The 21,887-nt window shown below is 55.9% G+C and overlaps 1 protein-coding gene across 1 annotated transcript in view; it reads left to right on the top strand.

Annotated features, from left to right (window-relative positions):
• SDK1 (sidekick cell adhesion molecule 1) overlaps positions 1-21,887 on the top strand; it is a 538,268-nt gene that overhangs the window by 506,123 nt on the left and 10,258 nt on the right. Inside the window, exons 37-42 of the mRNA XM_024119146.1 lie at positions 844-1,005; positions 1,577-1,702; positions 10,269-10,433; positions 13,591-13,728; positions 16,142-16,262; positions 16,848-16,977. Coding sequence (XP_023974914.1) covers positions 844-1,005; positions 1,577-1,702; positions 10,269-10,433; positions 13,591-13,728; positions 16,142-16,262; positions 16,848-16,977 — 842 coding nt within the window. The remainder of the gene's footprint in view (positions 1-843; positions 1,006-1,576; positions 1,703-10,268; positions 10,434-13,590; positions 13,729-16,141; positions 16,263-16,847; positions 16,978-21,887) is intronic.

Here is a 21,887-nt window from a genome sequence, read left to right as displayed (position 1 = left end):
CAGCCCGACATCCTCCTCCAAGAGCTGCCCGACAGACATCGGTGTGTTGAAGGCTCTGAGAAGTCCCGCAGTCTAGAGCTTATGTAGCTCTTTTTGTTTGAACGCTTCATCTTCAGACTTGTTTTACCAAAGAGCCCTATTTTCCCTTCCGGAAAACGCTGCGTTTGTGTACTTTTCACTTCGTATCCCCCTGCCAAAGTGTCCAGCCTCTGTTTTCTAATTAAAGCTAGTACACCCAGCCTCACATCCGCTCAGTGTCTGTGTTTGTGAGGGAGGCGTCTCTGTGCCGGCACAGGTCTACGGAGCTGCGTCACCACCGCTCTCTGTGGTGACGGGTCCGTCCCGTTTCAGGGTCCGTGGACGAGGTTGTCATGCGTTGCTGAAGGCTTTAGGCCGCAGGGTGGTCCCCACGGGGGGGGCCGCCTTCAGCCCACGCAGAGTCTCCCTCCATCTTCCTCCTCCCCGTGCTCTCGCCCGACGCAGCTGGGAAGCCCGAGGTCGCCTCCGACGTGACACAGGGCTTTGTGCAGCTCCGAGCCAAGTGGGGAGGGACCCTCCAGACGTCGGGGGCCTGGTGCCAGCCGCCGGGGTCCTCTCCCCCGCGACGTGGCCAGTGAGCCGGGGCCTCCTCCCACGTGCTGTGAGGGTGGTTCTTCCCCGTGTCAGCGCCCACCTCCCAAGCTTAGACTCTACTTGCACTTGTGTGTGCTGAAAATCGGCCATCGGCACCACGTACAGTCCCAGTGGTAAGACGCGCTTCCTCAGCAAACCTCGCGGGCTCCTGGTCACCAGGGCTGAAGAGGCGGTGCTCAGGGCCCCTCTCGCCCCTCCCGGCGGCTCTAGGGGTGAGCAAGGTGGTGACGGTGGACGTGAAGGGGAGCTGGCAGCGCTGGCTGAAGGTGCGCGACCTCACCAAGGGGGTGACCTACTTCTTCCGAGTGCAAGCACGGACCATCGCCTACGGGCCCGAGCTGCGGGCCCGCGTCACGGCCGGGCCGGCCGAGGGTGAGTATCGGGCCTCCCTCGTCCGGCCGGGGCTTGGTCCGCACTCCCGACGAGCCGTCCTGGACGCTCAAGCTGGCGTCAGCTCAGGACTCTTTGGGCCCCGCCTCCCAAGGCGTGTGTTCGCTGAACGTCTGCACGCGGACGCATTCAGTGCGGGCGAGCAAGTTCTTAGGTGTGGAGCGTGTCCGGTTTGTATTTGCTTTCCGGAAGAAAAAATGAGGCGAAAAGAAGTGCGTTCAATATTTGAAATAAGATACATACGAGAAATGTGAAGTTCTCCTGTCACGAAGAGGAACCACGTGGTTCCTACTGCACAAATGCCCTCGGCCTCTGCTTAAGTGCTTTTGGAGGAGAGGGCAGTGGATCGAGCGGGCACCTCCACGCCTCAGCTCTCCTGATGCCCTGATGGACCCTGTGAGGCCAGTGTCAGCCCCACCCCGACTTTCAAGATGAGGGACCGGGACTGACCCAGGGTGAGCCCCGCCTGGAGACCTAGCGGCAGAACCGGCCCCTCTGCGGGCCCAGGAATCCCGGGCCAAAGCCCACCAGCTCTTTTCTCCTCTGTCCACAGGTTCCCCGGGCTCCCCTCGAGACGTCTCGGTCACCAGATCCGCCTCTGAGCTCACCCTGCAGTGGAAGGAGGGCCGCGCGGGCAGGACGCCCACCACGGGCTATGTCATCGAGGCCAGGCCCTCAGGTAGGGTGGCCGAAACCCTGAAACGGTGTCTCTGCATCTGTAAAAGAGGGGACGTGTCAGAGCCTGGGGCCTCCCCGGCCTAGCATTTCCCTGAGACATGGAGACAGAGGGCATTGACTTGAAATGAGAGGCTCCCTCTCACTCCCCCACCCCCCGTTGTTGTTGTTTTTTTTAAATATTTATTTATTATTTACTTATTTATTTTGGCCGCGCCGGGTCTCAGATGCGGCACGCGGGATCTTCGTTGCGGCCTGCGGGATCTAGTTCCCTGACCAGGGATGGAACCCCATGGGGAGCGCGGAGCCCTACCCACTGGACCACCAGGGAAACCCCCGTCCCCCCATTTTCATAACCACGGCTGCACTAGCAACCTCACGGGCCTCAGACCCATGGTGTTCTGGCCACGTTACCCAGGCTTAGGGGGAGGATGATTGTCACTCAGATACACGTGCGTGAGAACTTAGGGTCACTTAAGGACGTTCTCAGCTCAGCGGTGAGACCCACGAGTGTTTTCAGAGGCTCCGCTCGAGATCTCGGTGGAGAGCGTCCTGCTCATTTCGGATCATCATGAACCTTCCTGTTAGTAGTGAAACCCACACGTCACGCGCTGAGAGCGAGGTTGAGATCCGCCCCGACCCCATCCGCCCTAAGAGGGCGTCCGCCTTCTCTCTGTTCAAGTAATACCCAGGGGCGGACGTCACTGGAAAGTGAACGGTGGTTTGAGTCAGATGTTACAGCTGGAGCTGGGGGGGTAGCCCCCTCGCAGGAGCCCCGGGCACGTTCACCGCGACCTTCAGACGGCCGTACGGCTCAGCATGAACATCTGAGCGTGAAAACGCACGGCGTGCCAGGGACGCACTTGGAAAGCGAATCGCCGGGCCCCGCCGGCAGATGGTCTACAGCGCTGCGAGCGCTTCAGTGCGACGTTTAAAGAAGCTCTTAGGCCGAGAGGGAAGGTCCCCAAAGGTGCAGACGCCACCGTGTCACAGGCGTCCCTCCTCCCCACCAAATGGCTTTTGAAAGATTACTGGTTAGAAGTGCCTTCTAGAAACTTCAAAGGAGACACCTAGTACATAAAACCAAAACAGTTTCTACGTAAAGGCGACGTGAATACTTCTTTGGCTCAAGAATGCCCATGTTCAGCCCCCGGGCCTGGGGGATCCCGACAGTTTCTGATAAGCAGGGCATTTGGCCTTTTCTGGAAATGGAGGGTCCCAAATCCGTGACGGGGCTGGACTCGCCAGAGGCCTCTGTGGTCACTTGTTCCCCCCGTACCTCTGAAAGCAGCGGCCCCCAGAAGAGCCAGCCAGCTGTCTGCTGGTGACATCTGACCCGGGGCACTTTCGGAGCTCAACAAGTGCCGCGGCTGAAAGGCCCCGTGAGGTCTGTGCCCAGGCTGAGGCAGTGGAGGCGGCACTGGCCTCAGGAGGCAAAGCCGTTTGCTCCCCAAATCCAGGGAGAGAGTTTGTTGCAAAGGTTGCCTTGCTCAGGCCCACCAAGGGGCTCCATCAGCCTCGACGGGAAAAAAATACATTTTTATCTTCACTATCCCTCTAACTGAAATTTAGCTTTCCCTTCACTTATAAACACATGTTAGTTTGCTCGGCTACTGTAACCGAGTGCTAAACATTGGGTGGCTTAGATAATAGAAACGTGTTCTCTCTCAGTTCTGGAGGTTGGAACCCCAGATCGAGGTGTCGGCAGGGTTGGTTCCCTCTGGGGGCCGTCGGGGAGGATCTGGCCCAGGCCTCTCCCTGGCCTCCGGCGTGTCACTAACAACGTTTGCGGGTCCTTGGCTTGTAGCAGAAGCGTCAGCCAGACCCCTGCCTTCCTCTTCGCGTGGCCTCCTCCCTGTGTTCCTGTCTGTGTCCAAACTTCCCCCTTTTAGAAGAACCCCAGTCATATTGGAGTAGGGCCCACCCTCATGACCTCATCTTAACTAACTACGTCTGCAAAGACCCTATTTCCAAATAAGGTCGCATTCTGAAGACACTAAGGATTAGGCCTTGAAGGTATGAATGATGAGGGGACCCAGTTCAACCCATAACCGTAGGTGAGCAACCACGTAAGTAACTGCAGTACCTGTGAAACCGCCAGCAGTAGAAATCGCAGCCACGCTCACACCACGTGCCAGCTGGGCACGGATTTCCCAAGATCCTTCACACTCATCACGGCGTTGAAATTACGGTCGTCTGCAGACCCTGCTAGACCTTCTTATCGAACGCGTTCACGAAGAAGCGAAGACTTCTGAGTTCCCTGGGATGAGGGTGTCACCTCAACGCACGTCTCTCCACCACGTCTTCCAAAGACCACGTAGCTTAACAAGGGTGCAGAGAAGACCCGCGTGATCCAGACCTTCCGCGTAACCAGGAGACGGACGTGACTGTGAACTTGCGGTTCCTGCTAGGCGTTTATGAGCATCCACCAATATAACTGGTTTCCTTTTCAGTTTTATTTTATGCATGAAAACCATCCTGAGACGGGGTCCTTCTGAGTCAGCAGGGAAAGTTGAGAGAGGTGCCATCTACCCCCCTCCCCCCACCCTCTCCGGGCAGGACAGCGGTGTCTGAAGGGAGCTTGGTAGTGGTGTCGGGCCCTGGGAGGGGTAGTTTTTAATAGGGGGCCGCCCGGGTTCCCGTCACCGCGGGCGTCTGGAAAGACTGAGCCACTTTGTTGGGGGGCCCTGGGGGCCCCCGGCTGCCTGCCGTCTCCCCACCAGGCCTCATCTCCGTCTTGCCCTTGGAAGGCATGGAGCTCGTCCGCTTGGCTGGCGCGGGGAGGGTGGCCCGCGCGCCCCAGCGGCCAGGGCAGGTGGCGCTGCAGCCTTGTGCGTCTTCACCTGAACCCCTGCAAATTCTGCTGATGCCCTAACGTGAAAACACCGAATTGAACAGCAGCTGGTGAAATTCACATCGGACTAGGACACACACCCCCTCTCACTCCTGGAGAAGGGCCGTCAGCGGGTGTGGACACGGCCCCAGACGCCACGGGACAGCCTTGCCGGAGGTTCATTCCTCCGGTTGGGCGAAGGTTCCCTCCCAGTCGGTGTGGCTAAGCTCCCAGGAAGGAGGTGGAAACGATGCAGTGGGCATATGCAGATGATTTATTTACACACATTGTCCTGAGGCATTTTACTGTATGGATCAGGAAACCTAATTTACATATTTACACAATAGACCAGAACGGCACTAAAGGAACTATAAATATATTTTCCTCTCCGCAGCAGCCGTGAAAGACATATTTAGGATGTACCCAGCGCGAGGCAGACATTGTGTTGCTTTTTTCACGAGTAATGTATTTAGCCCAGAGAGGAGAGGGGGTCAGATGGAGCAGGGCCCCTGTCCCCGTGGGCCCCTCCTGCCCACTTGCTGTCCTCCTGGGGGCCCCCCAGGCCCCTCCCCACTCATTCCGTCCACTTCTGATCTTTGCCCGCGGGACTTTTCAACTGAACAAAGAAGAAAAATCATTGCTTTCCAGAAGGTTTAAAATCCATGGAAGTTGCCGAGTCAGCGTCCTGAGCCCGAGGGCTGCGGGCAGCTGCAGTTCTGACTCTGTCACTGGCCCGCGTTCACTCCTCTCCTTCACGACCCCGAGCTGACAGGCTGTCGGGCTCTGCAGCCGTTTCTCTCTGGGCTGGGTCCCGGTCCTTTGCGTTTCGACGTTCATCTCATTGGGTGTCCTGCCTTCAACAAGGATCGGATAACATACGATTATTTTATCATCAGATGTATTTAGCCTCGGGTGTAAGCCCCACCTGTTGCAGTTCAATTTCCGACCCAGCCCAGTTACACCAAGAGAAACGGCAGCGTTTAAGACATAAGCAGCTACCAGGCTCAGAGCTGCAAGCCGACGTCATGGCGCTGGTTATGGGAGTTAGTGGAACCAGAACCCTTGGGCCGTGAATGACAGTTTCACTCAGCGTGGAGACCCTGCTGGATCGTCCACGAGGTCAAACGTCTTTCTCGGCATCTGCCTTGAAACCTGCCCCAGACGGACGCGTCTGGGCGTCGGCAGGGTACGTGGAGCGCGGAGCCTGGGATTCGGGAGGGCCGTGTCCCCGCTCCCCGGTTGCGAGGGCACGGCCGGGAGCAGAGATGCCTGGCCTTGCTCCGAGCGCCAGAAACAAGTGCGCTCGGGGCAGCGCCCGTGTGGACTGGAGGCGCTTGCTCTCCTCGAGGGTATTCAGTATTAGCCGCTCTCCTTTTGTAGTAAGCAAATACTGCCATAGGGCAGCCAGGACCGAGAGCTTATATCCTTAAAGGAAAACCAGCCAGTGGGGCGCACGCGCGTGTGCGGACCCTCACGCAGCTTTCCTTCCGAGCCCGGCAGGGATGGAGCTGTGTGACCAGAGTGCGGCTTATCAAGCAGCATTCTGCCTCTTTTATTTCTCCACGGTTCCCCCACCTTCATACCTCGAGGTGGCGTCTTCCCAGCAGTGTCACAGTGTCACAGTAAGGAGAGGCCAGGAAGGTGCTGGGCGTCCAAGAACCAAGCCCAGCAAGATGCCACAGACACCCCGCCACAGACGTCAAGAGGCCCCGGCCTGAAGGTCGACGTGACTCCCAGGAAGGTCGAAGTCCCGGCCCCGCCCGCAGGGCTGGTCCTCAGGCCTCTGGCATCGGCCATCCAGGGATGTGGCTTCGGGAAACACGAGCGACTGCTCTCCTCGGGCCAGTCACGGGTTCCCCACGCGAGGGTGATGTCAGAGTAGGAGCGCCCCCAGTGGGGAGGGAAAGCAGGCTGGGGTCTGCTGAGCACCCGGCCCGGTGACCTCACCTGGAGTCTGACAGCCGGCTGAATGCATCCCCAGAAAAACACAAGGGCCCGCACTCCCCTCAAGTATTGATTGAGAATGTAAATCCAGGCCCGGGGATTATCCTGGTGCGTGGAAAATCAGTTGCACAAATCTCATTATGCTTAATAGTTCTGTAATGTTATTTCTCCCGCTAATTTGTAGCCATACTTTTCTCCATCATTGATTTATTGAGATATTTAACAACATAATACGAGCGAGGAAAACAATCCACGGTGGAGAGACAGAGCGGATGCTTCGGCAGCCGCCAGGGTTTTCTGCCCGCCGTGATCGCGGTGTGACTGTTAGTGCGGATGAATAGCCCAGGGAATCACAAGTGGAGCCTACAATGCTGAGTAGGCTGATTTTGGAAAGGCAGAATTAAGCAGGATAAAAGTGCGCACTTCCTTCCGAAGGAAATTCTCCTGGTGGGACTCCCCCCCTCGCAGCGTTTCTCAGTGTAAAGTAAATCGTGTGTTGAGATTCTGTATCAGTATTTTAAAATGTTTTTATGAAAAATGCACATAATTCCTGGAGCTATGACAGAGCGCTTAAAATAAAATGTGGACTTTAGGTGACAGTAGAGGAAGGGGAAGAAATTCTTTTTCTTCAGTAGCAGGAAAGCATTACAGAAGCATTAGTGTAAAAGACGTCCAGAGAACCCACTGCAGCGGTGTTCAGGCCTGCTGCAGATGGGCTGGGAATGCCTTTCACACTCTTAAGTCCCTTAATTTCAATGGTTTTAAGCAGTATCCAGTTTACAAGAGTCTGTATTTTTTCTTCAGTCTCTTTGACAGCGTAAAATTATCTGTCTTTTTAGAGGGAAAACATTGCACAACTTAGTCAATGTGTAAAGCCCGTAGCACAGTGACCTGCTCATAGTAAGTGCTCAGTAAAATGGTGGTGGTTGTTATTTACTGAACGCTTGCCTGTGCCAGGCCCTGGGAAAGGCCGTGGGGGCCCAAAGATGAATGGATGGAAGGACGGATGGATGGAGGGATGGATGGATGATGGGTGGATGGGTGGATGGGTAGATGGAAAGATGGATGGAAGGAGGAAAGGGAAGGGAAGGGAAGGAACGGAGTAAGGAAGGGGAGATGAATCCTATCAACTGATATTTACTGAACTCTTGAAAAATTCAAGAGCCCGGTGGTGCAAACGGACAGGTAAATGTAAAGAAGTGTTCTGGAGGCCCATTGGCAGAAGCTGCCATCTCTTCCTGGAGTGTAGGAGTGGGTCAAGGCTGGCCTCAAAAAGATGAATCTGAAAGGGTGCAATGACCTTGTTGATTTTCCTCCATCACCCCCGTCCCCCATAGACTTATAAATAGCTCACTGAGAACAGAACTCTCATCTGATCCCCTGTTGGCTGGAACAGGGCCTGACCGAAGAGGGAGCTCTTAAGTATTTGTGGATCGAATGCGCGGATGAGTGAGAGGCGGGTGGAGGGGGAGGACGCCGGCCACCACACCGGGCACTCCAGGCAGATGGAATGGCACGTGCAGAGAAAACGCACCCTCCGTGCCTGTTATTCCCCGATCATTCTCGCCAAACCAGAAATAAATCACATATGACAGTCAGGAGTGCAAACCTTAATATTTTTAGAAGGAAGAGAAAGGCTTAAGCTGTGACTTGCCATTTGGACATTATTAGTGCTAATGGGTAACTTGGTGAGAAACTACTGTAAGTGTGAATATTTAGAAATAAGTAATCATCGTACTTCCTTTTTGCCTGTACAGAGATTTATGCCTTTCAAATCTCGTTCACATCCATTCCTTCATTAACCTGTGACTACAAGGGCTTGATCAGTGCAAACTCTGAACCCTATGCAAATACAGCTTACACACTAGCGTCTCTTTCTGTTTACTGTGGGGCTGATCCTCTCAAACATATCTGGTGTTCCAAGGTGTGTGATAAGGTTGGTTTCCAGATAAACACACCCCCCCCCCCACCCCGCCCCCGTAAAGCTGTCAGCAGGTATGCATGCATATTCAAACGTGCATGGAGATTCCTCTCCAGATCTCCTGCTGTTTTTGAAAGATCACAAGCCTGTGCCTATAAAAGAATTTATAATTCATGAAGGATCACTATTTCAAATGAACACTTTGGGCCCTGAGCCCACTTTTTACCGAACGACCTCCTTAGAGATTGGATTTATATTTTATTTTGCAGACACTCACAGAGTGTACTGCTTACTAAGCACTTTATCAACATTAACTTGTTTAGCCCTTGCAACACACCTGCGATGTAGATGCCCTCTGTTGTCACCGTTTTTTACAGATGAGGCACAGAGAGGTTAAGTACTCTCCCTAAGGTCACACAGCTGACGTGCGGCGAGGCAGGCTTTGCACCAAGGCTGTCTAGCTTCTTCCTTTCTCTCTGCACCTGATTTTCTGGATTTAATTTCAATTTTATTAGTGTTTTCCTACACGTCGGGGCTTAAAGAAATTCAATCTGTATTTTTATTGTGGTAAAATACATAACATAAAATTTACCATTTTAAGCATTTTTAGGTGTACAGTTCAGTAGCATTAAGTATATCCACGTGGTTGCACAACCACCACCACCGTCCACCTCCAGAACTTGTCCATCGTCCCAAACTGAAACTCTGTCCCCGTCAAACCCTAACCCCCCCTCCCCCTCCCCCGCCCCCTGGCGCCCACCCTGCTACTTTCTGTCTCTATGAATTTGCTCTAGGGACCTCCTAGAAGTGGAATCACACAGTATTTATCCTTTTTGTTCTGACTTACTTCACTGAGCATCCTGTCTTTGGGTTCACCCATGTTGTAGCAGGTGTCAGAGTTTCCTTCCTTTTTAAGGCTGAATCATATTTCATTGTATGGATGGACCACCTTTTCTTTACCCATTCCTGTGTTGATGGACCTTTGGGTTGCCGCCACCTTCTGGCTACTGCGAATAATGCTCTATGAACGTGGGTGTGTCGGTGTCTGTTCAAAATTCGGTATATTTTTAAAAAATTTATACTTGTTTTCGGTAGCACCTGGGCATAGATTAAATAACTACCGGTCTTCGGGCAGGTTTGATGCTGCAGCGCTTCCAAAGGATGCTCAAACTCGAGGGCGGCACTTGGGGAATTCGGTTTGGCAGGTTAAGGCAGGGTCCCCAGGTGAGGGAACCAGGCCCCGGCAGGGTTGTCCCAGAGCACGTGCGCCTCCGTGCCAGCTGCCGCTCGGCGCCTTCACCCCGTGAGAGCACACAGCCCGTTAGCGATTATGCAGAATTGCGCCAAGCACACCGCAGCGTCCGCCCCAGGTGGGGGGGGGGTGGGGGGGGACAGCGTGACAGCATCACCGCAAGGCCGGCAGCTGGCTGGCAAGAGAGGCGTCGTTCAAAGTTTTCTCTTTGACCCGCCGGCTGGATTGTCGTTTCCAGTTAGAAAGCAGTGGGACTGAGAACTCCGACCAGTGGCTGGCGCGCGCAGGCGCCCCTGGGCCAGCGGGTGTCCTCGGTGAGTCTGGAAGGTGGGCTTACGGACACGCGCGGCAGGAGGTCGGTAGGGAGCCGGAACCCTGCACCAAAGGTGAGATCCAGTCAGAAACCGGAGGCCCGGAGAGCACTGGGGAAAATGCTCCGCCCAGCTTGCAGCCTTAGCAGAGTCTGGTCACCAGGCGGAGGCCCCTCTCCCTCCTGTGCCCCCGGCCCCGCAGCTCACCCAGCCTCGGGCTCACATCCGCCCCCGGGGGGAGCTGGGAGCTGAGGGCAGGGTGGGCGTCCACGTGCGGGCGCCCTGACCTCTGCTCTCGCTGCCTTGCAGATGAAGGCCTGTGGGACATGTTTGTGAAGGACATTCCGCGGGGCGCCACGTCCTACACCGCCAGCCTGGACAAGCTCAGGCAAGGAGTGACCTACGAGTTCCGGGTGGTGGCCGTGAACCAGGTGGGCTACGGGGAGCCCAGCAGCCCCCCCGCTGCCGTGTCAGGTAGGAGCCCTGCCCGGGAATCCCGGGGCGATGGCCCTCCTTCGGGGGCAGGGAGGGTGACCGGGAGCCACGGTGACGGAAGGAGGGCCGGCGCGCGCCTCCCGAGGAGCTGGGGGGACGGCGCGGGCCCCGCGCGCTCCGCGCTCCCGACCACGCTGTGCCGCGGCCGTTCTGAATTCTCGCCTCTCCCGGAGCGCGGAGCCCCCAGCTCCAGCCGGCCGGGGTCCCCCCGGGGAGGAGGCTTCCCAGGCAAAGTGGAGCCCAGGACCCTCCCTGAGGGGACGCGTCCCCGCCGTGGAGCCACGGGCCGGTTTTGAAGAGCAAAGGTCGCCCCCAGCAGCCACCGGGGAGCGTGTTAGCCCTTGACAGGCGGCCGGGTCCGACGCGGGCCCTGGTGAGCCCTGCGCCTGAAGTTGGAGGTGCCCGCCCCCCGCCCTGCTCTGGGGGGAGCCGCAGACACGGGGGAGGCCAGGCTCCCTTTCCCGGAGCTCGAGTGTCAGCGGCGACAGGCTCTGTCCTCACCAGTGGCGTGGCAAGGGGTGTGACAGCTGGGGGTCAGAGTGACTGCCCGAAAATCAGGAAGGGCTTCTCGGAGGAGGGAGCCCGGGTCTGGGTCTTGAAGGGTGCGGGGGCACGGCTGCCGGGAAGGGAGAGCCTGGGACGGACGAGGCAGAGGAAGTAGCAGGTGAGGAGCCCGTGGAGGACCAGCTGGTGGCGGGGGGAGGGCAGGTGAGGCTGGTCCCAGGTGCGCGTGAGAAGCGGGTCTCCACCCCGCCTGCACCTTAGGGTCACCCCTCGGGAATGCGTAGGAAGCAGCCACGCAGGGCCCCACCCTGGACAGCAGCTGCATCGCCGGGGGCACAGGTCTGGGCCTGGTGATTGTCTAGCTCCGCAGCGGTCCTTACGGGCGAGCCGGGCTGTAGAGGGGTTGAGTGAGGGCTGACCGCTGGAGGTGATCTGGAGAAGAGAGCAGGTCGAGTCCGGGCCAGGCGCCACGAGAGCCTTCCTTCCAATCAAGACAAGTATGTTTCCCTTCCCCGCAGTCACATTTGTTCAAGCTGCTGACCGCACTTGTTTAAACTGAAAGCGTCCTTCATCCTTTCCTTGTCGTGAGTCTGGAGGAAGGGTAGCGTCTTGGGCGCCCAGGCCCCTGGTCTAGGAGAAACATGAATCCCAGGGGCGCTCAGTGAGAGGGGCTGCAGGAGGGGCCCGGGCGCCACTCGCTTGTTTAACGGACAGCACGTAGAAAAGTCAAATTTTCCTCGCTTCCTTCTTCTTTATTAAGAAAATTGTAAACATACCCCAAAGTAGAGAGAATAGAATAAGGAACCCCCAGCACCCGTCACCCCAGTTCAGCAATTCAAGATATGCCTCCCTTGGTCCATGAACAAGAAATCATTAGAAAGCAGTTCCAGACGCACAGAGCTTTTAATTCCGCACGCGCGTAGCCGGTGGCGAAGGCTGGTTCCCACGGAAGCACGCGGTTCCCGGCCCTCGAGCTCCTGGGGCACCGCGGCTGGACCGATCCTCTGAAATCCGTCGCATCCCCGCGCTGGCCTCGGCTGCCAGCTGGTCGGCAGTCCGCTCATCTCAGGGATTCGAGAAGCCAGCAGGCCGTCACCTGCCGGCACCCCTCAGGCCCGGCTGTGCAGACGGGGGGTGGGGAGGCCGAGCCGGGGCCGGAGTCCTGTAGCCCAGCCCAGGCCTTTCGGCCCAGGCCTGCTCTGCACCACTGACTGCCCAGCGGTCGGCTTGGATGTGTTGGCCTCATCGGATGGAAGACTTAACGTACAGCCTGAAATCCAGCTCATGCGTTTTGGATTTAAAGTGCTGTCGTCTGTCAAGCCTCCCTGCGCTGTTACACGATCCAGAGCAGGCGTCGCCCTCGTTCCCAGGGTGCACACGCTTCGCATCCGTCCAGTGAGGCCTTTAGCATAAGGGAGAGGTCTTTTCCGGGGGTTTCTGCTCCTGGAGCCGGACCTTGGCCTCCACCTGTAATGGGCTTCCTGTTCCGTCCCTCACGTCCGATGCCCCGAAACAGGGAAGCTCGTGGGGCCCCAGGGCCATCCGACACCTACCGAGAAGCAATTCCCATTTTCCTCGTCTTAGTAAACAGAATAAAACATGAGGAAGACGATCCTTCTTCAAAGCAACTTTCAAGTGAAACCTTTTCTGTTCGTTCTGGGAAAACGTTAGCTAAGGGGGGCCCCGTTGTTCGGCTCAGTTTTGCTGGAGGATCGAAATAAATAAAACACAGCCCAGCCTCCGGGGCTGGGGGCCCTGATGCAGCGGAGGAGGCCGACAGGTAGTCAGGCAGGCCCACCCAGCCGGAGGGCGCGAGCAGAGGTTTCTGGGCAGGTGTGGAAGGGGCCGGCGCCCGGCAGGGGCAGGGCTCGGGTCTCGGGGTTCCCAGGCTTAGACTGAGCGCACCCCGAGGCCAGTAGGGGCAGCACTGAGGCCTTTTGGAGGGGCCGACTTCCCACCCGAGAACGCTCTCTGTGACGTCAAGGGTTTGAGCGCACCGGGAAGAGGCGACACAGTTGACAGTGGTTCCGGTGGCCCGGGCGGCGGTGGTGGCCCGGGGGAGGCAGCGGGGATGGAGGTAGCCAGGGGACTTGGGGGCTGTCTGGGAGGGAAGCCCCGGCACTGGGAGAGGCGAGCAAACCCGGGCGCTTGTGTACCTCCCTCCCTTTAACCCAGACAACATTTGTAAGCAGATGAAACTGAGAGGATATAAGCACGATGGCCACGGTCCAGGACAGTGAAGCCTCTGGGGCGGGAGCAGTGCGGGGGGGGGCGGGGGGGGAGGGTGACAGGACCCCGGGCCCCAAAGAGACGGTGGAACCGGAGCCTTGTCTCTGGGTCGGTCTGCCCGCGGCAGCCGTGCCCGGGGCTGCCCCTCGCGGCCCCCCCTCCGATGGCCACGGTCCAGGACAGTGAAGCCTCGGGGGCGGGAGCAGTGCGGGGGGGGCGGGGGGGGAGGGTGACAGGACCCCGGGCCCCAAAGAGACGGTGGAACCGGAGCCTTGTCTCTGGGTCGGTCTGCCCGCGACAGCCGTGCCCGGGGCTGCCCCTCGAGTCCCCCCCTCCCCCGTTCGCGGCAGGGACTGAGCTTCTGTCCCGCGTGACCGTGTCCGTGTGCCGTGTCGCCCTTCAGCTCAGGCGGAGAGCCCGTTCTACGAGCAGTGGTGGTTCCTCCTGGTCATGGCGCTGTCCAGCCTGCTCGTCATCCTGCTGGTGCTGTTCGCCCTGGTCCTGCACGGCCAGAACAAGAAGTACGGGAGCTGCGGCCCAGGTGGGACGGCGCCTGCCTTTCCCTGTCTCCCCGCGGGGGATCTCTGGAGCTGAAACGCTTGGGGTTTCCCTCCTGGACCCGGGGCGCCCACATCCACATTCCGTTTCACTCGATAAAACAGGCACAGCAGACATCCCTTCGGAGGCCGCGGGTGCAGGGAGACAGGAGCTCTGGACCTCGGCCGCCAGACTCTGCCCCAGCTCTGCCCTCAAGTGGGCCGTGTGTCCTTTGGGTCATTTGGCCTCCGTACGTCCGCTTCCTCATCTGCACTGTTGCTCAAACGCAGGAGTATCTTGTCAAGTGATGATTAAAAAGTGGAAAGCGTTAAACAGATGAAAAATCGCCCTCCTCAGTATCCCGAGAAGGGTGAATGGGGCGCGTCTCGGGCGTCCGCTGGGGCTCGGGGATGGTGCGGAATCGTGTCTGTGGCCCAGCCCCTCTCACCAACGGGGCGAGCGCCTGCCTTAGGCCCCGCGCCGCAGCTCTGAGCCCTCCGTGGGCCCGGTCCCCGCCGCTCCCCGCGCAGCCTGGCGTGGCGTGTAGTAGGTGCTTAGTAAGCGTCCGTCGCTAAAGGGACCACCGTCATTAGAGAAACGGACAAACTTGGGCAAAGCCGACCGCAGAAGGGCACATACAGTGTGACTCCGTTTACAGGAAGGCCAGGAACAGCCTAACGAATGGATGTTTCTAGAAGGCAGGATGGTGGGGTTCTTAGTGGAGAAGTATAAGCAGCGAAGGTCCGTGAGGGAACCTTACGGGGTGCTGGAAACACTCTGATACCCCTGTGAAGCGGGGGCCAGCAGGTCCCCCGACCCCAGCCCCCGGCACCACTGTCACGGCACCAAAAGGGTTCAGAAAACCAGGCACCTAAAGTGCCTGCCATTTGCTTTTGTAACGTTAAGCCATTCATCCCTCCAAGAAAGGATTTATTTTTTTCTGTATAAATTCACTTCTAACAAGTGTTCGTAAATCAGATTTTATTCCTGCGGGATTTACAGTGTATGAATGGCACGTCATGTTACTGAGTTCATGCTGTTACAGAATCCTGTGTCTGGCGCAGAGAAAATTTCCCCGCTTTCACTCTTCTTCTCCATCTGGGAAACGGGCCTGAAAAGTCCCATCTGACCTGTGGCTTCTGACACTCAACCTCACCCTGGAGCATTAATGTAACGTCAGCGTTGAAGCCCAGGGGAAAAAAAAAAAAAAAAAAGAAACACTTGTCTACCAGAACGTCTCCCTGCCTGCCCGGGAGACACACAGAAGCTAAACCTTTGCTGCTGCAGCCTCGTTCTAACCCTCCTGCTCTCCTCCCATCAACCCAAATCCCTACTCGCAAGCGACTTCATCTTTCACTCACCGCTCTCTGTGTTCTGCTGGCTTTTTCCCGTTGCACACGAGTAGAACGTTAAGGTGAGGTGAGGGCTGTGGGGTCCCCGGCGGAGAGGACCCTTGCGGCTTAGAAAGGCTGGTGAATTCTACAAACCCACACGGAGCCCCTGGTGTGGGCTCGGGCAGCGTCCCGGGGGGCCGGGATGTAACGAAGAGCATAACTGGGTCTGTGCTCCAAGAGCTCAAAGTCTGGTAAGGAGGACAGACAGACCACAGGGAACGAGCCAGCACAGGAAAGATACAGACGTGGTGACGGCACCATGGAGAGAAAAAACACAGGGCGGAGACCTCAGGGTCCGAAAGTTCTCTCTGGTCTCACGACCCTTGAGCTGTGATCTGAAGGAGGCGGGGAGTGATAAGTCAGGAAGATGGCGGGGGGACGGGCTCCCAAGGTGGGGGAGGGAAAAGGGGGGTAGACCGGCCGAAGCAGAGAGACAGCCGTGAGGACACCAACTCTCATGGCAGACGGGGTCGGCGCCACCGGGACCTCTTCGTGTCCTCGGGTTGCTTGTACCCTTGGCCGGCTCGTGTATGTTAGGATATGTTTCGATATGTATTTATAGGCTTATTTTAAGTGGTTTTCAGTTACGTTCACAGACACGTGTGACCATCACCACGGTCAGTCCTGGAGCATTTTCATCACCGCAGAAAGAAACCCTGCACCCTTTAGCTATCACCCCTTATACAGTTACTCTCCACTTACTGTTTTGCTCTATGACTGTGAGGCTTTTCCTTTGAAATTTAGTGAATATTTAATTTCCTCAATGGTTTAAAAAGTTCACGTATTCTGAGTACTCTTTAATAAAATACTGATCAAAATACTCGCAGTTTGGTGTCAAGCGAAATAAACACCAAAACACTGACGTCGTTTTGCTGCGGGGTCGACACGCGGCCTTTCTCCCCAGCCTGACTCTGCCTGCCTGGCTGGCTGACGCAGGCCGGCCCGGCCCTGGGCTCCGTCCAGCGGGCCGTCGGGGAGCGACTTAACTGAAGCGTCTGTGCTCGTTTCCCCGCCCGGCTTTAGGTAAGAGCGTCTCCAACATGGAGGAGTCCGTGACCCTGGACAACGGGGGATTTGCCACCTTGGAGCTCAGCAGCCGCCACCTCAACGTGAAGAACACCTTCTCGAAGAAGAACGGGACCAGGTAGGGCTGCAACAGCTCCAGCCCCCGGTGCGGCCTCCACCTGAGGACCCGCTCGGCCGGGCCCACGCCCACGGGCCCCCCGGTGGGGCAGCGCCGAGCCGGGGGGTCAGGGTGGTGGGGAGTTAGGGATTTTTTTTTTTTTTTTTTTTTTTTTGCGGTACGCGGGCCTCTCCCGTCGCGGAGCGCAGGCTCCGGACGCGCAGGCCCAGCGGCCACGGCCCACGGGCCCAGCCGCTCCGCGGCACGTGGGATCCTCCCGGACCGGGGCGCGAACCCGCGTCCCCTGCATCGGCAGGCGGGCTCCCAACCGCTGCGCCACCAGGGCAGGCCCAGGGATGTTTTAAAGACATTTCCAGAGGCAGAAAAAGAGGGCAGGTCTCAGGCGCAGGGACGTGGCCTCGGGAGATCTCCCGGCCCCGGACGGGGCAGGCGTCCTGCGAAGCTGCAGAGGTACCGCGAATTGTTTGCACTGGGGCCGAACTGGTGCCGGCGGCGGCGGATTTCTCCCGCTCAGCCTCGAAGCAGGCCAGAGGGTGGGTCGGGAGGCCTCGGTGGGGGGGTAACTGGTGTCCCCGTCCCGCCCAGGTCCCCGCCTCGGCCGAGCCCCGGCGGCCTACGCTACTCAGATGAGGACATCTGCAGCAAGTACAACGGTGCCGCGCTGACCGAGGGCGGGCCCCTGCAGGAGAAGTCGGAGGACGCCGTGGAGTCTGAGGTGGGCGCCTGGTACGCGGGGCCCCCGCCCCCCCCAGGGGCCCCGCGACCGCGCGGGGCAGGCAGAGCCGGGACAGGCGGCTGCCCTTCCCGGACGAGGGAGGTCCTCGCTCGCCTCTGGCCCCCGGGTCCCTGGCTCGAGGCTGCCTCCTAGGTCAGTCACTCGCCCAAAGTGGACGTCGGATCCGCAAACCGTCCTCGTTCCATTCTGTTTTCAGAAAGAGACCCGGAGTTTTCTGGAGGTCACCGTGGAACTTGGTGGCCTCTAGACCCCGGCTGGGTAAGGGGGGGCCCCGAGCCTGCCCGACTGGTACAACCTGGGAGCCCCGCGCCGGGTGTTGGCTCCCCCTCCCGCCGGCCGCCCTGCTTGCCTCCTTGGGCCGAAGAGGGGGCTTTGGTCACAGCGTCGCTGGGTCAGTTAACAGGGTCAGGAGAGCAGGACGGGAGCCCTGGGACCAGGGAGACCCTGCCCCGAGGGGCCGTCAGCCTCCAGCCGAGACCCCCAGGGCCCTGGCCGGCACGTCTCAGGCCTCCTTCGCGCCTGGGCATCTGGGCATTCTCCGTGGAGCCGGGTGAGTCCTGGGTGAGGCCTCCGTCGGGGGTGGGGGGGGGCGGGCGGGGCATCCCCTGGGGGCAGCCGTGGCGGCGTCTCCGGGCGGGGCTCCGCTTCCCCCACAGGCGCCCCAGTCAGTCTCTCACGTGCACCAACAAAACCGGGTGAAGCAGCCGGTAGAGAGCTGGGGCCCGGGCAGTCCTAGACTGTTCGGTTTCAGAGGTGCTGAGCCCTGACAGGGATGAAGTTCACCAAGCTCTTTGACGGACACGCAGGCCCGCCCCACGCCTTGGCGTTCATGCTCTAAATCAACATTTAATCTAAACTAAGTCTCACCTTCATTCCGATCTGAATTCAGGATTATTGAGCCCTGAGGCTCAAGAAAATGGCTTCTTGTAAATCGTGGCTCGTGTATGAGCTCACAGCGGGACCCGGACAGCCGGGGCTTGGCGGGGTGGCACCAGCTCGCTCGGCCGGCCTCACGTGCTCTGTTGACGAGGACGCCGGGCCCCCCGTCGGTGCCGTAGCCGTGCGCACGGGGAAAACAGCAAGCAGCACTGCAGATGTTGAGAAGGAACGTTTGTCTAAAGTTGAGGGGCTTTAGATTTTCAGGTGAAAAGCTGCAGACACTGACCTGCCTCCTCCTGATAAGGGGGCCGCAGCTTGTACCAAAAGCAGCACATTGGGAAGGGGCAGGTCCGCCGTCCAGCACGTTCTGGGTCCGCAATTAGGGACCGTCACCAGCACCTGCCTTGATCCGTCCTTGATCCCTGGGCCTGCTGCTCTTAGACCGTCAGCCTCATGGATGACGTTCACAGTGACCAGGCATTAGCCCTGCGGGCCGCGCTCTGCACGGTTCCGCGTGTGCTGAGCGCTAACTGAGCGCCTGCTCTGGGCCGGGCACGCTCGTTCAACGCTCACACCGGCCCTGCGAGGTAGAGCGGTTCTCGTCCTTGTTCACGCACAAGCCTGAGGCCGAGGTCGTCCCACGTGCAGGTGCTGAGGCTGGACGCACACCCACACCCCCGCCCCCCGAATGTGTCCAGAGCTTGCTGACCCCCGCCCTCACCGTCTCCTGCAGCCCAACTCCCAGGCGCCTGTGGCCATTCCCAGCGCTGCCAGGACTGGATTCGTCAATTCTGGACTCTTTGTTCGTGAAAGCATTCTCAGAATGGGTTGATGGGAGGCATTCAGTCGGTTTCTCCTCTCACACATGCGGGTGTTTTGAGATTCAGATTCAGCTGATTTGCGTGGAGGATTATTAAATGCGTGCAGGCGCCGAGCTAGGCATATACACACATGCACACGTGCACACGTACACGCATTCCTAAGTACATACACGTGTACACACGTGGAGGAAGAAGGCAGGGAGGGAGGAAGGGAGGACGGCAGGGGGAGGAGGGGAGAGGGACATGGAACCCACAGTACATCCTGCAAGGAGGCTGTTCGGACCCTCACGTAATAGATCAGAGAGCCGAGGCTTGACGAGGCTTTTGCACGTCTTCCCAGACACACACTGATGGACCTCAGGCCCGCAGGTCCATCTCTCCTGCCAGGCCTGCTGTGCAGGGCTGAGCTGTCGTAGCCCCGGGACGTGTAGCTGAGTGAAGGAGGGACCTTGGCGCGCCCTGTGCCCGGAGGAAGGGGTTCCTTCCGGGATTCCCACAGATGCTTTTTGGTTCAAGAGAGTTGATCAAAGGTGTGGATGCCCTCTCCACCCAGGAGTTTCACCTTGAATCTGGGGCTCCAGGCCCCCCTGAAGCCTGTGGTGGTCGCCTCCAGCGAAGGCCCCGTGGAGTCCAGGCTAAGAACTCGCATGTCTGGGCTCTCTGTCTGCTCCCGGGTTCTCAGGTAGATAGGCTGAGGCCCATCTTTCTTCCAGAATTCTGTGCTCTACAATCTTGCTGGGTCCTGACCTTGACCCTTATGATTTGGGAGAGTTGTAGGCAGATGCATGGGATCCCAACAGAGGGATCTTGGAAGTGCCAGCTCCAATGGGAACATTTCCTTTGAACCACGTCTTTTAAACGACCAGATTGAGATGTAATTCCCATACCACACAAGTCACCCGTTCGCCATATTGGTTATTTAGGTGTGTGCGTTTTAGTTTCCTCAGATTTATGAGCTTCTCAAATCTTCTCCTGTTACTGATTTTTAATTTTATTCCATTGTGGTCAAAGAACATACTTTGTATATCTTCAATCCTTTCAAATTTATTGAGTCTTGTTTTATGGCATAGCATCTGGTCTGTGCTGCAAGCATTCACTTGAAAAGGCTGTGTTGCTCTGCTGTTGCTGTGTGGTGAGTTTCGTGTGTGTCTGTTATGCCTGGTTGATTTATAGTGCTGTTCAAGCCTTCCACACTCTTGATCTTCTGCCATCTGCTGTATTGAAGTCTCCAGCTTTTATTGTTAACATTGTCTATTTCTCACTTCATTTCTGTCAGTTTTAATTTCATGTATTTGCAGGCTCTGTTTTTAGGTGCATATATGTTTATAACTGTTGTATCTTCGTGACGGATAGACCCTTTTTATTAGTACAGAGTGTCCCTCTTTGTCTCTAGTAAGAATTTTGTCTTAAAGTCTGTTTGGTCTGATATTAGTACAGCCAACTCCAATTCTCTTTTGGTTCCCGTTCACATAGTGTATCATTTCCATCCTTTCACTTTCAACCTATTTGAATCTTTGGATCTAAAATGTGTCTCTTGCACGCAGCATATAGTTGGATCACGTTATTTTATTCTTTCTGCCAATCTCTACCTGTTCACCAGGTTGTTTAATCCATTCACATTTAATGTAATTACTGCTAAGGCAGAATTTACATCTGCCATTTTGGTGTTTGACTTCTATAAGTCTCATATCTCTATTTCTCTATTTTTCCTTCGCTGTCGTCTTCTCTTTTGAGTGGATATTTTCTAGTGTACCATTTTAACTCCCTTGTTTTGCTTTTACTATATATTTTTTCAGTTACTGTTTATAGTGATTTGCTTCAGATTTATACTAAATCTCTATATTTCTGTATAGATCGATTCCCTCCTCCCCTCTTTGTGTTATTATTATACATATTACGTCCATATATGTGGCAAACCCAAGATTGCATTTTTATAGGTATCATTTGATAGAATTTTGTGTCTTTTAAAGAAGTTGAGAGAAGAAAGGTGAGCAAGTATCTATTTAGAGTTTATCATTTTAACCTTTTTATTTACTATTTCTGGTTCTCCTCATTTCTTTATGCCTCTTTGCACAGCTATTGTTAAGTATGTTACATTTCTATATATTATAGGCCCAACAATACAATTATATACATATTATTTTATGAAATTTCTATTTAAATCAGATAAGAGAAGAAAGGAGAACAGATAGGTAATTATACAGTCTTTTATAATTCCCTTTGTAATTACCTTTGTTGGTACTTTTTGCTTTTTCATGTGGATTTGAATTACTCTCTGGTGTCACTTGCTTTCAACCTGACAATCTTCCTTTAGTGTTTCCTGTGAGGCAGGTCAGCTAGCAATGAATTTTTCTGTTTTTGTTTATCTCAGAATGTCTTTATTTCACCTTCATTTTGAAAATAGTTTGTTGAATATAAGATTCTTGGTTGACAGTTTTCTTTCAACACTGAATGTGTGACCCCATTGTCTTCTGTCCTCCATTTCTTCTGATTAGAAGTCAGCTGTTAATATTATTTGAGTTCTGTTGTACTGGGTAAGTCATTTTTCTCTTGCTGACTTCAAGAGTTTCTTTTTGTCTTTGTCCTGCAGAATTTTAACTATGATGTGTCTGGGTGTGAATCTTGTTCCATTTATCTTACTTGTGGTTTATTGAGCTTGTCAGGTGTGTAGACTTTTTTCTACCAAATGGGGGATGTTTTAAGTCATTATTACTTCCAGTAATTTCTCTGCTTCTTTCTTTCTCTTCTCATCCTGGTACTCTCACTATGCTTATGTTGGTACACTCGGTGCGTTCTCACATTTGTTGGGTGCTCCGTTCTTTTCCTTTCTTATTCTTTTTTCTGTTTGTTTTTCAGATTGCATGATCGCTATCATTCTATCTTCAAGTGCACTGAGTCTTTCTTCTGTCAGCTCAAATCTACCACTGAGTCCCCCTAGTGAATTTTTTTATTTTGGTTATGGTCTTTTTCAACTCCAGAACTTCTCATTAGGTTCTTTTTAAGTCATTTCTGTCTCTTTATCGATAGTCTCTACTTGGTGTGGTAGTGTCAGCATACTTTAATTCTTTACGCATGGTCTCCTTCAGTTCTTTGTTAAAGTCCCCTACTATGATTGTGTTACTGTCGATTTCCCCTTTTATGGCTGTTAGCATTTGCCTTATGTATTGAGGTGCTCCTATGTTGGGTGCG

Source organism: Physeter macrocephalus, chromosome 14 (assembly GCF_002837175.3).
Source record: "Physeter macrocephalus isolate SW-GA chromosome 14, ASM283717v5, whole genome shotgun sequence".
NCBI lineage: Eukaryota > Metazoa > Chordata > Mammalia > Artiodactyla > Physeteridae > Physeter > Physeter macrocephalus.
The sequence above is the reverse complement of the archived record's forward strand: the minus strand, read 5'-3'. Positions and strand labels throughout refer to the sequence as shown.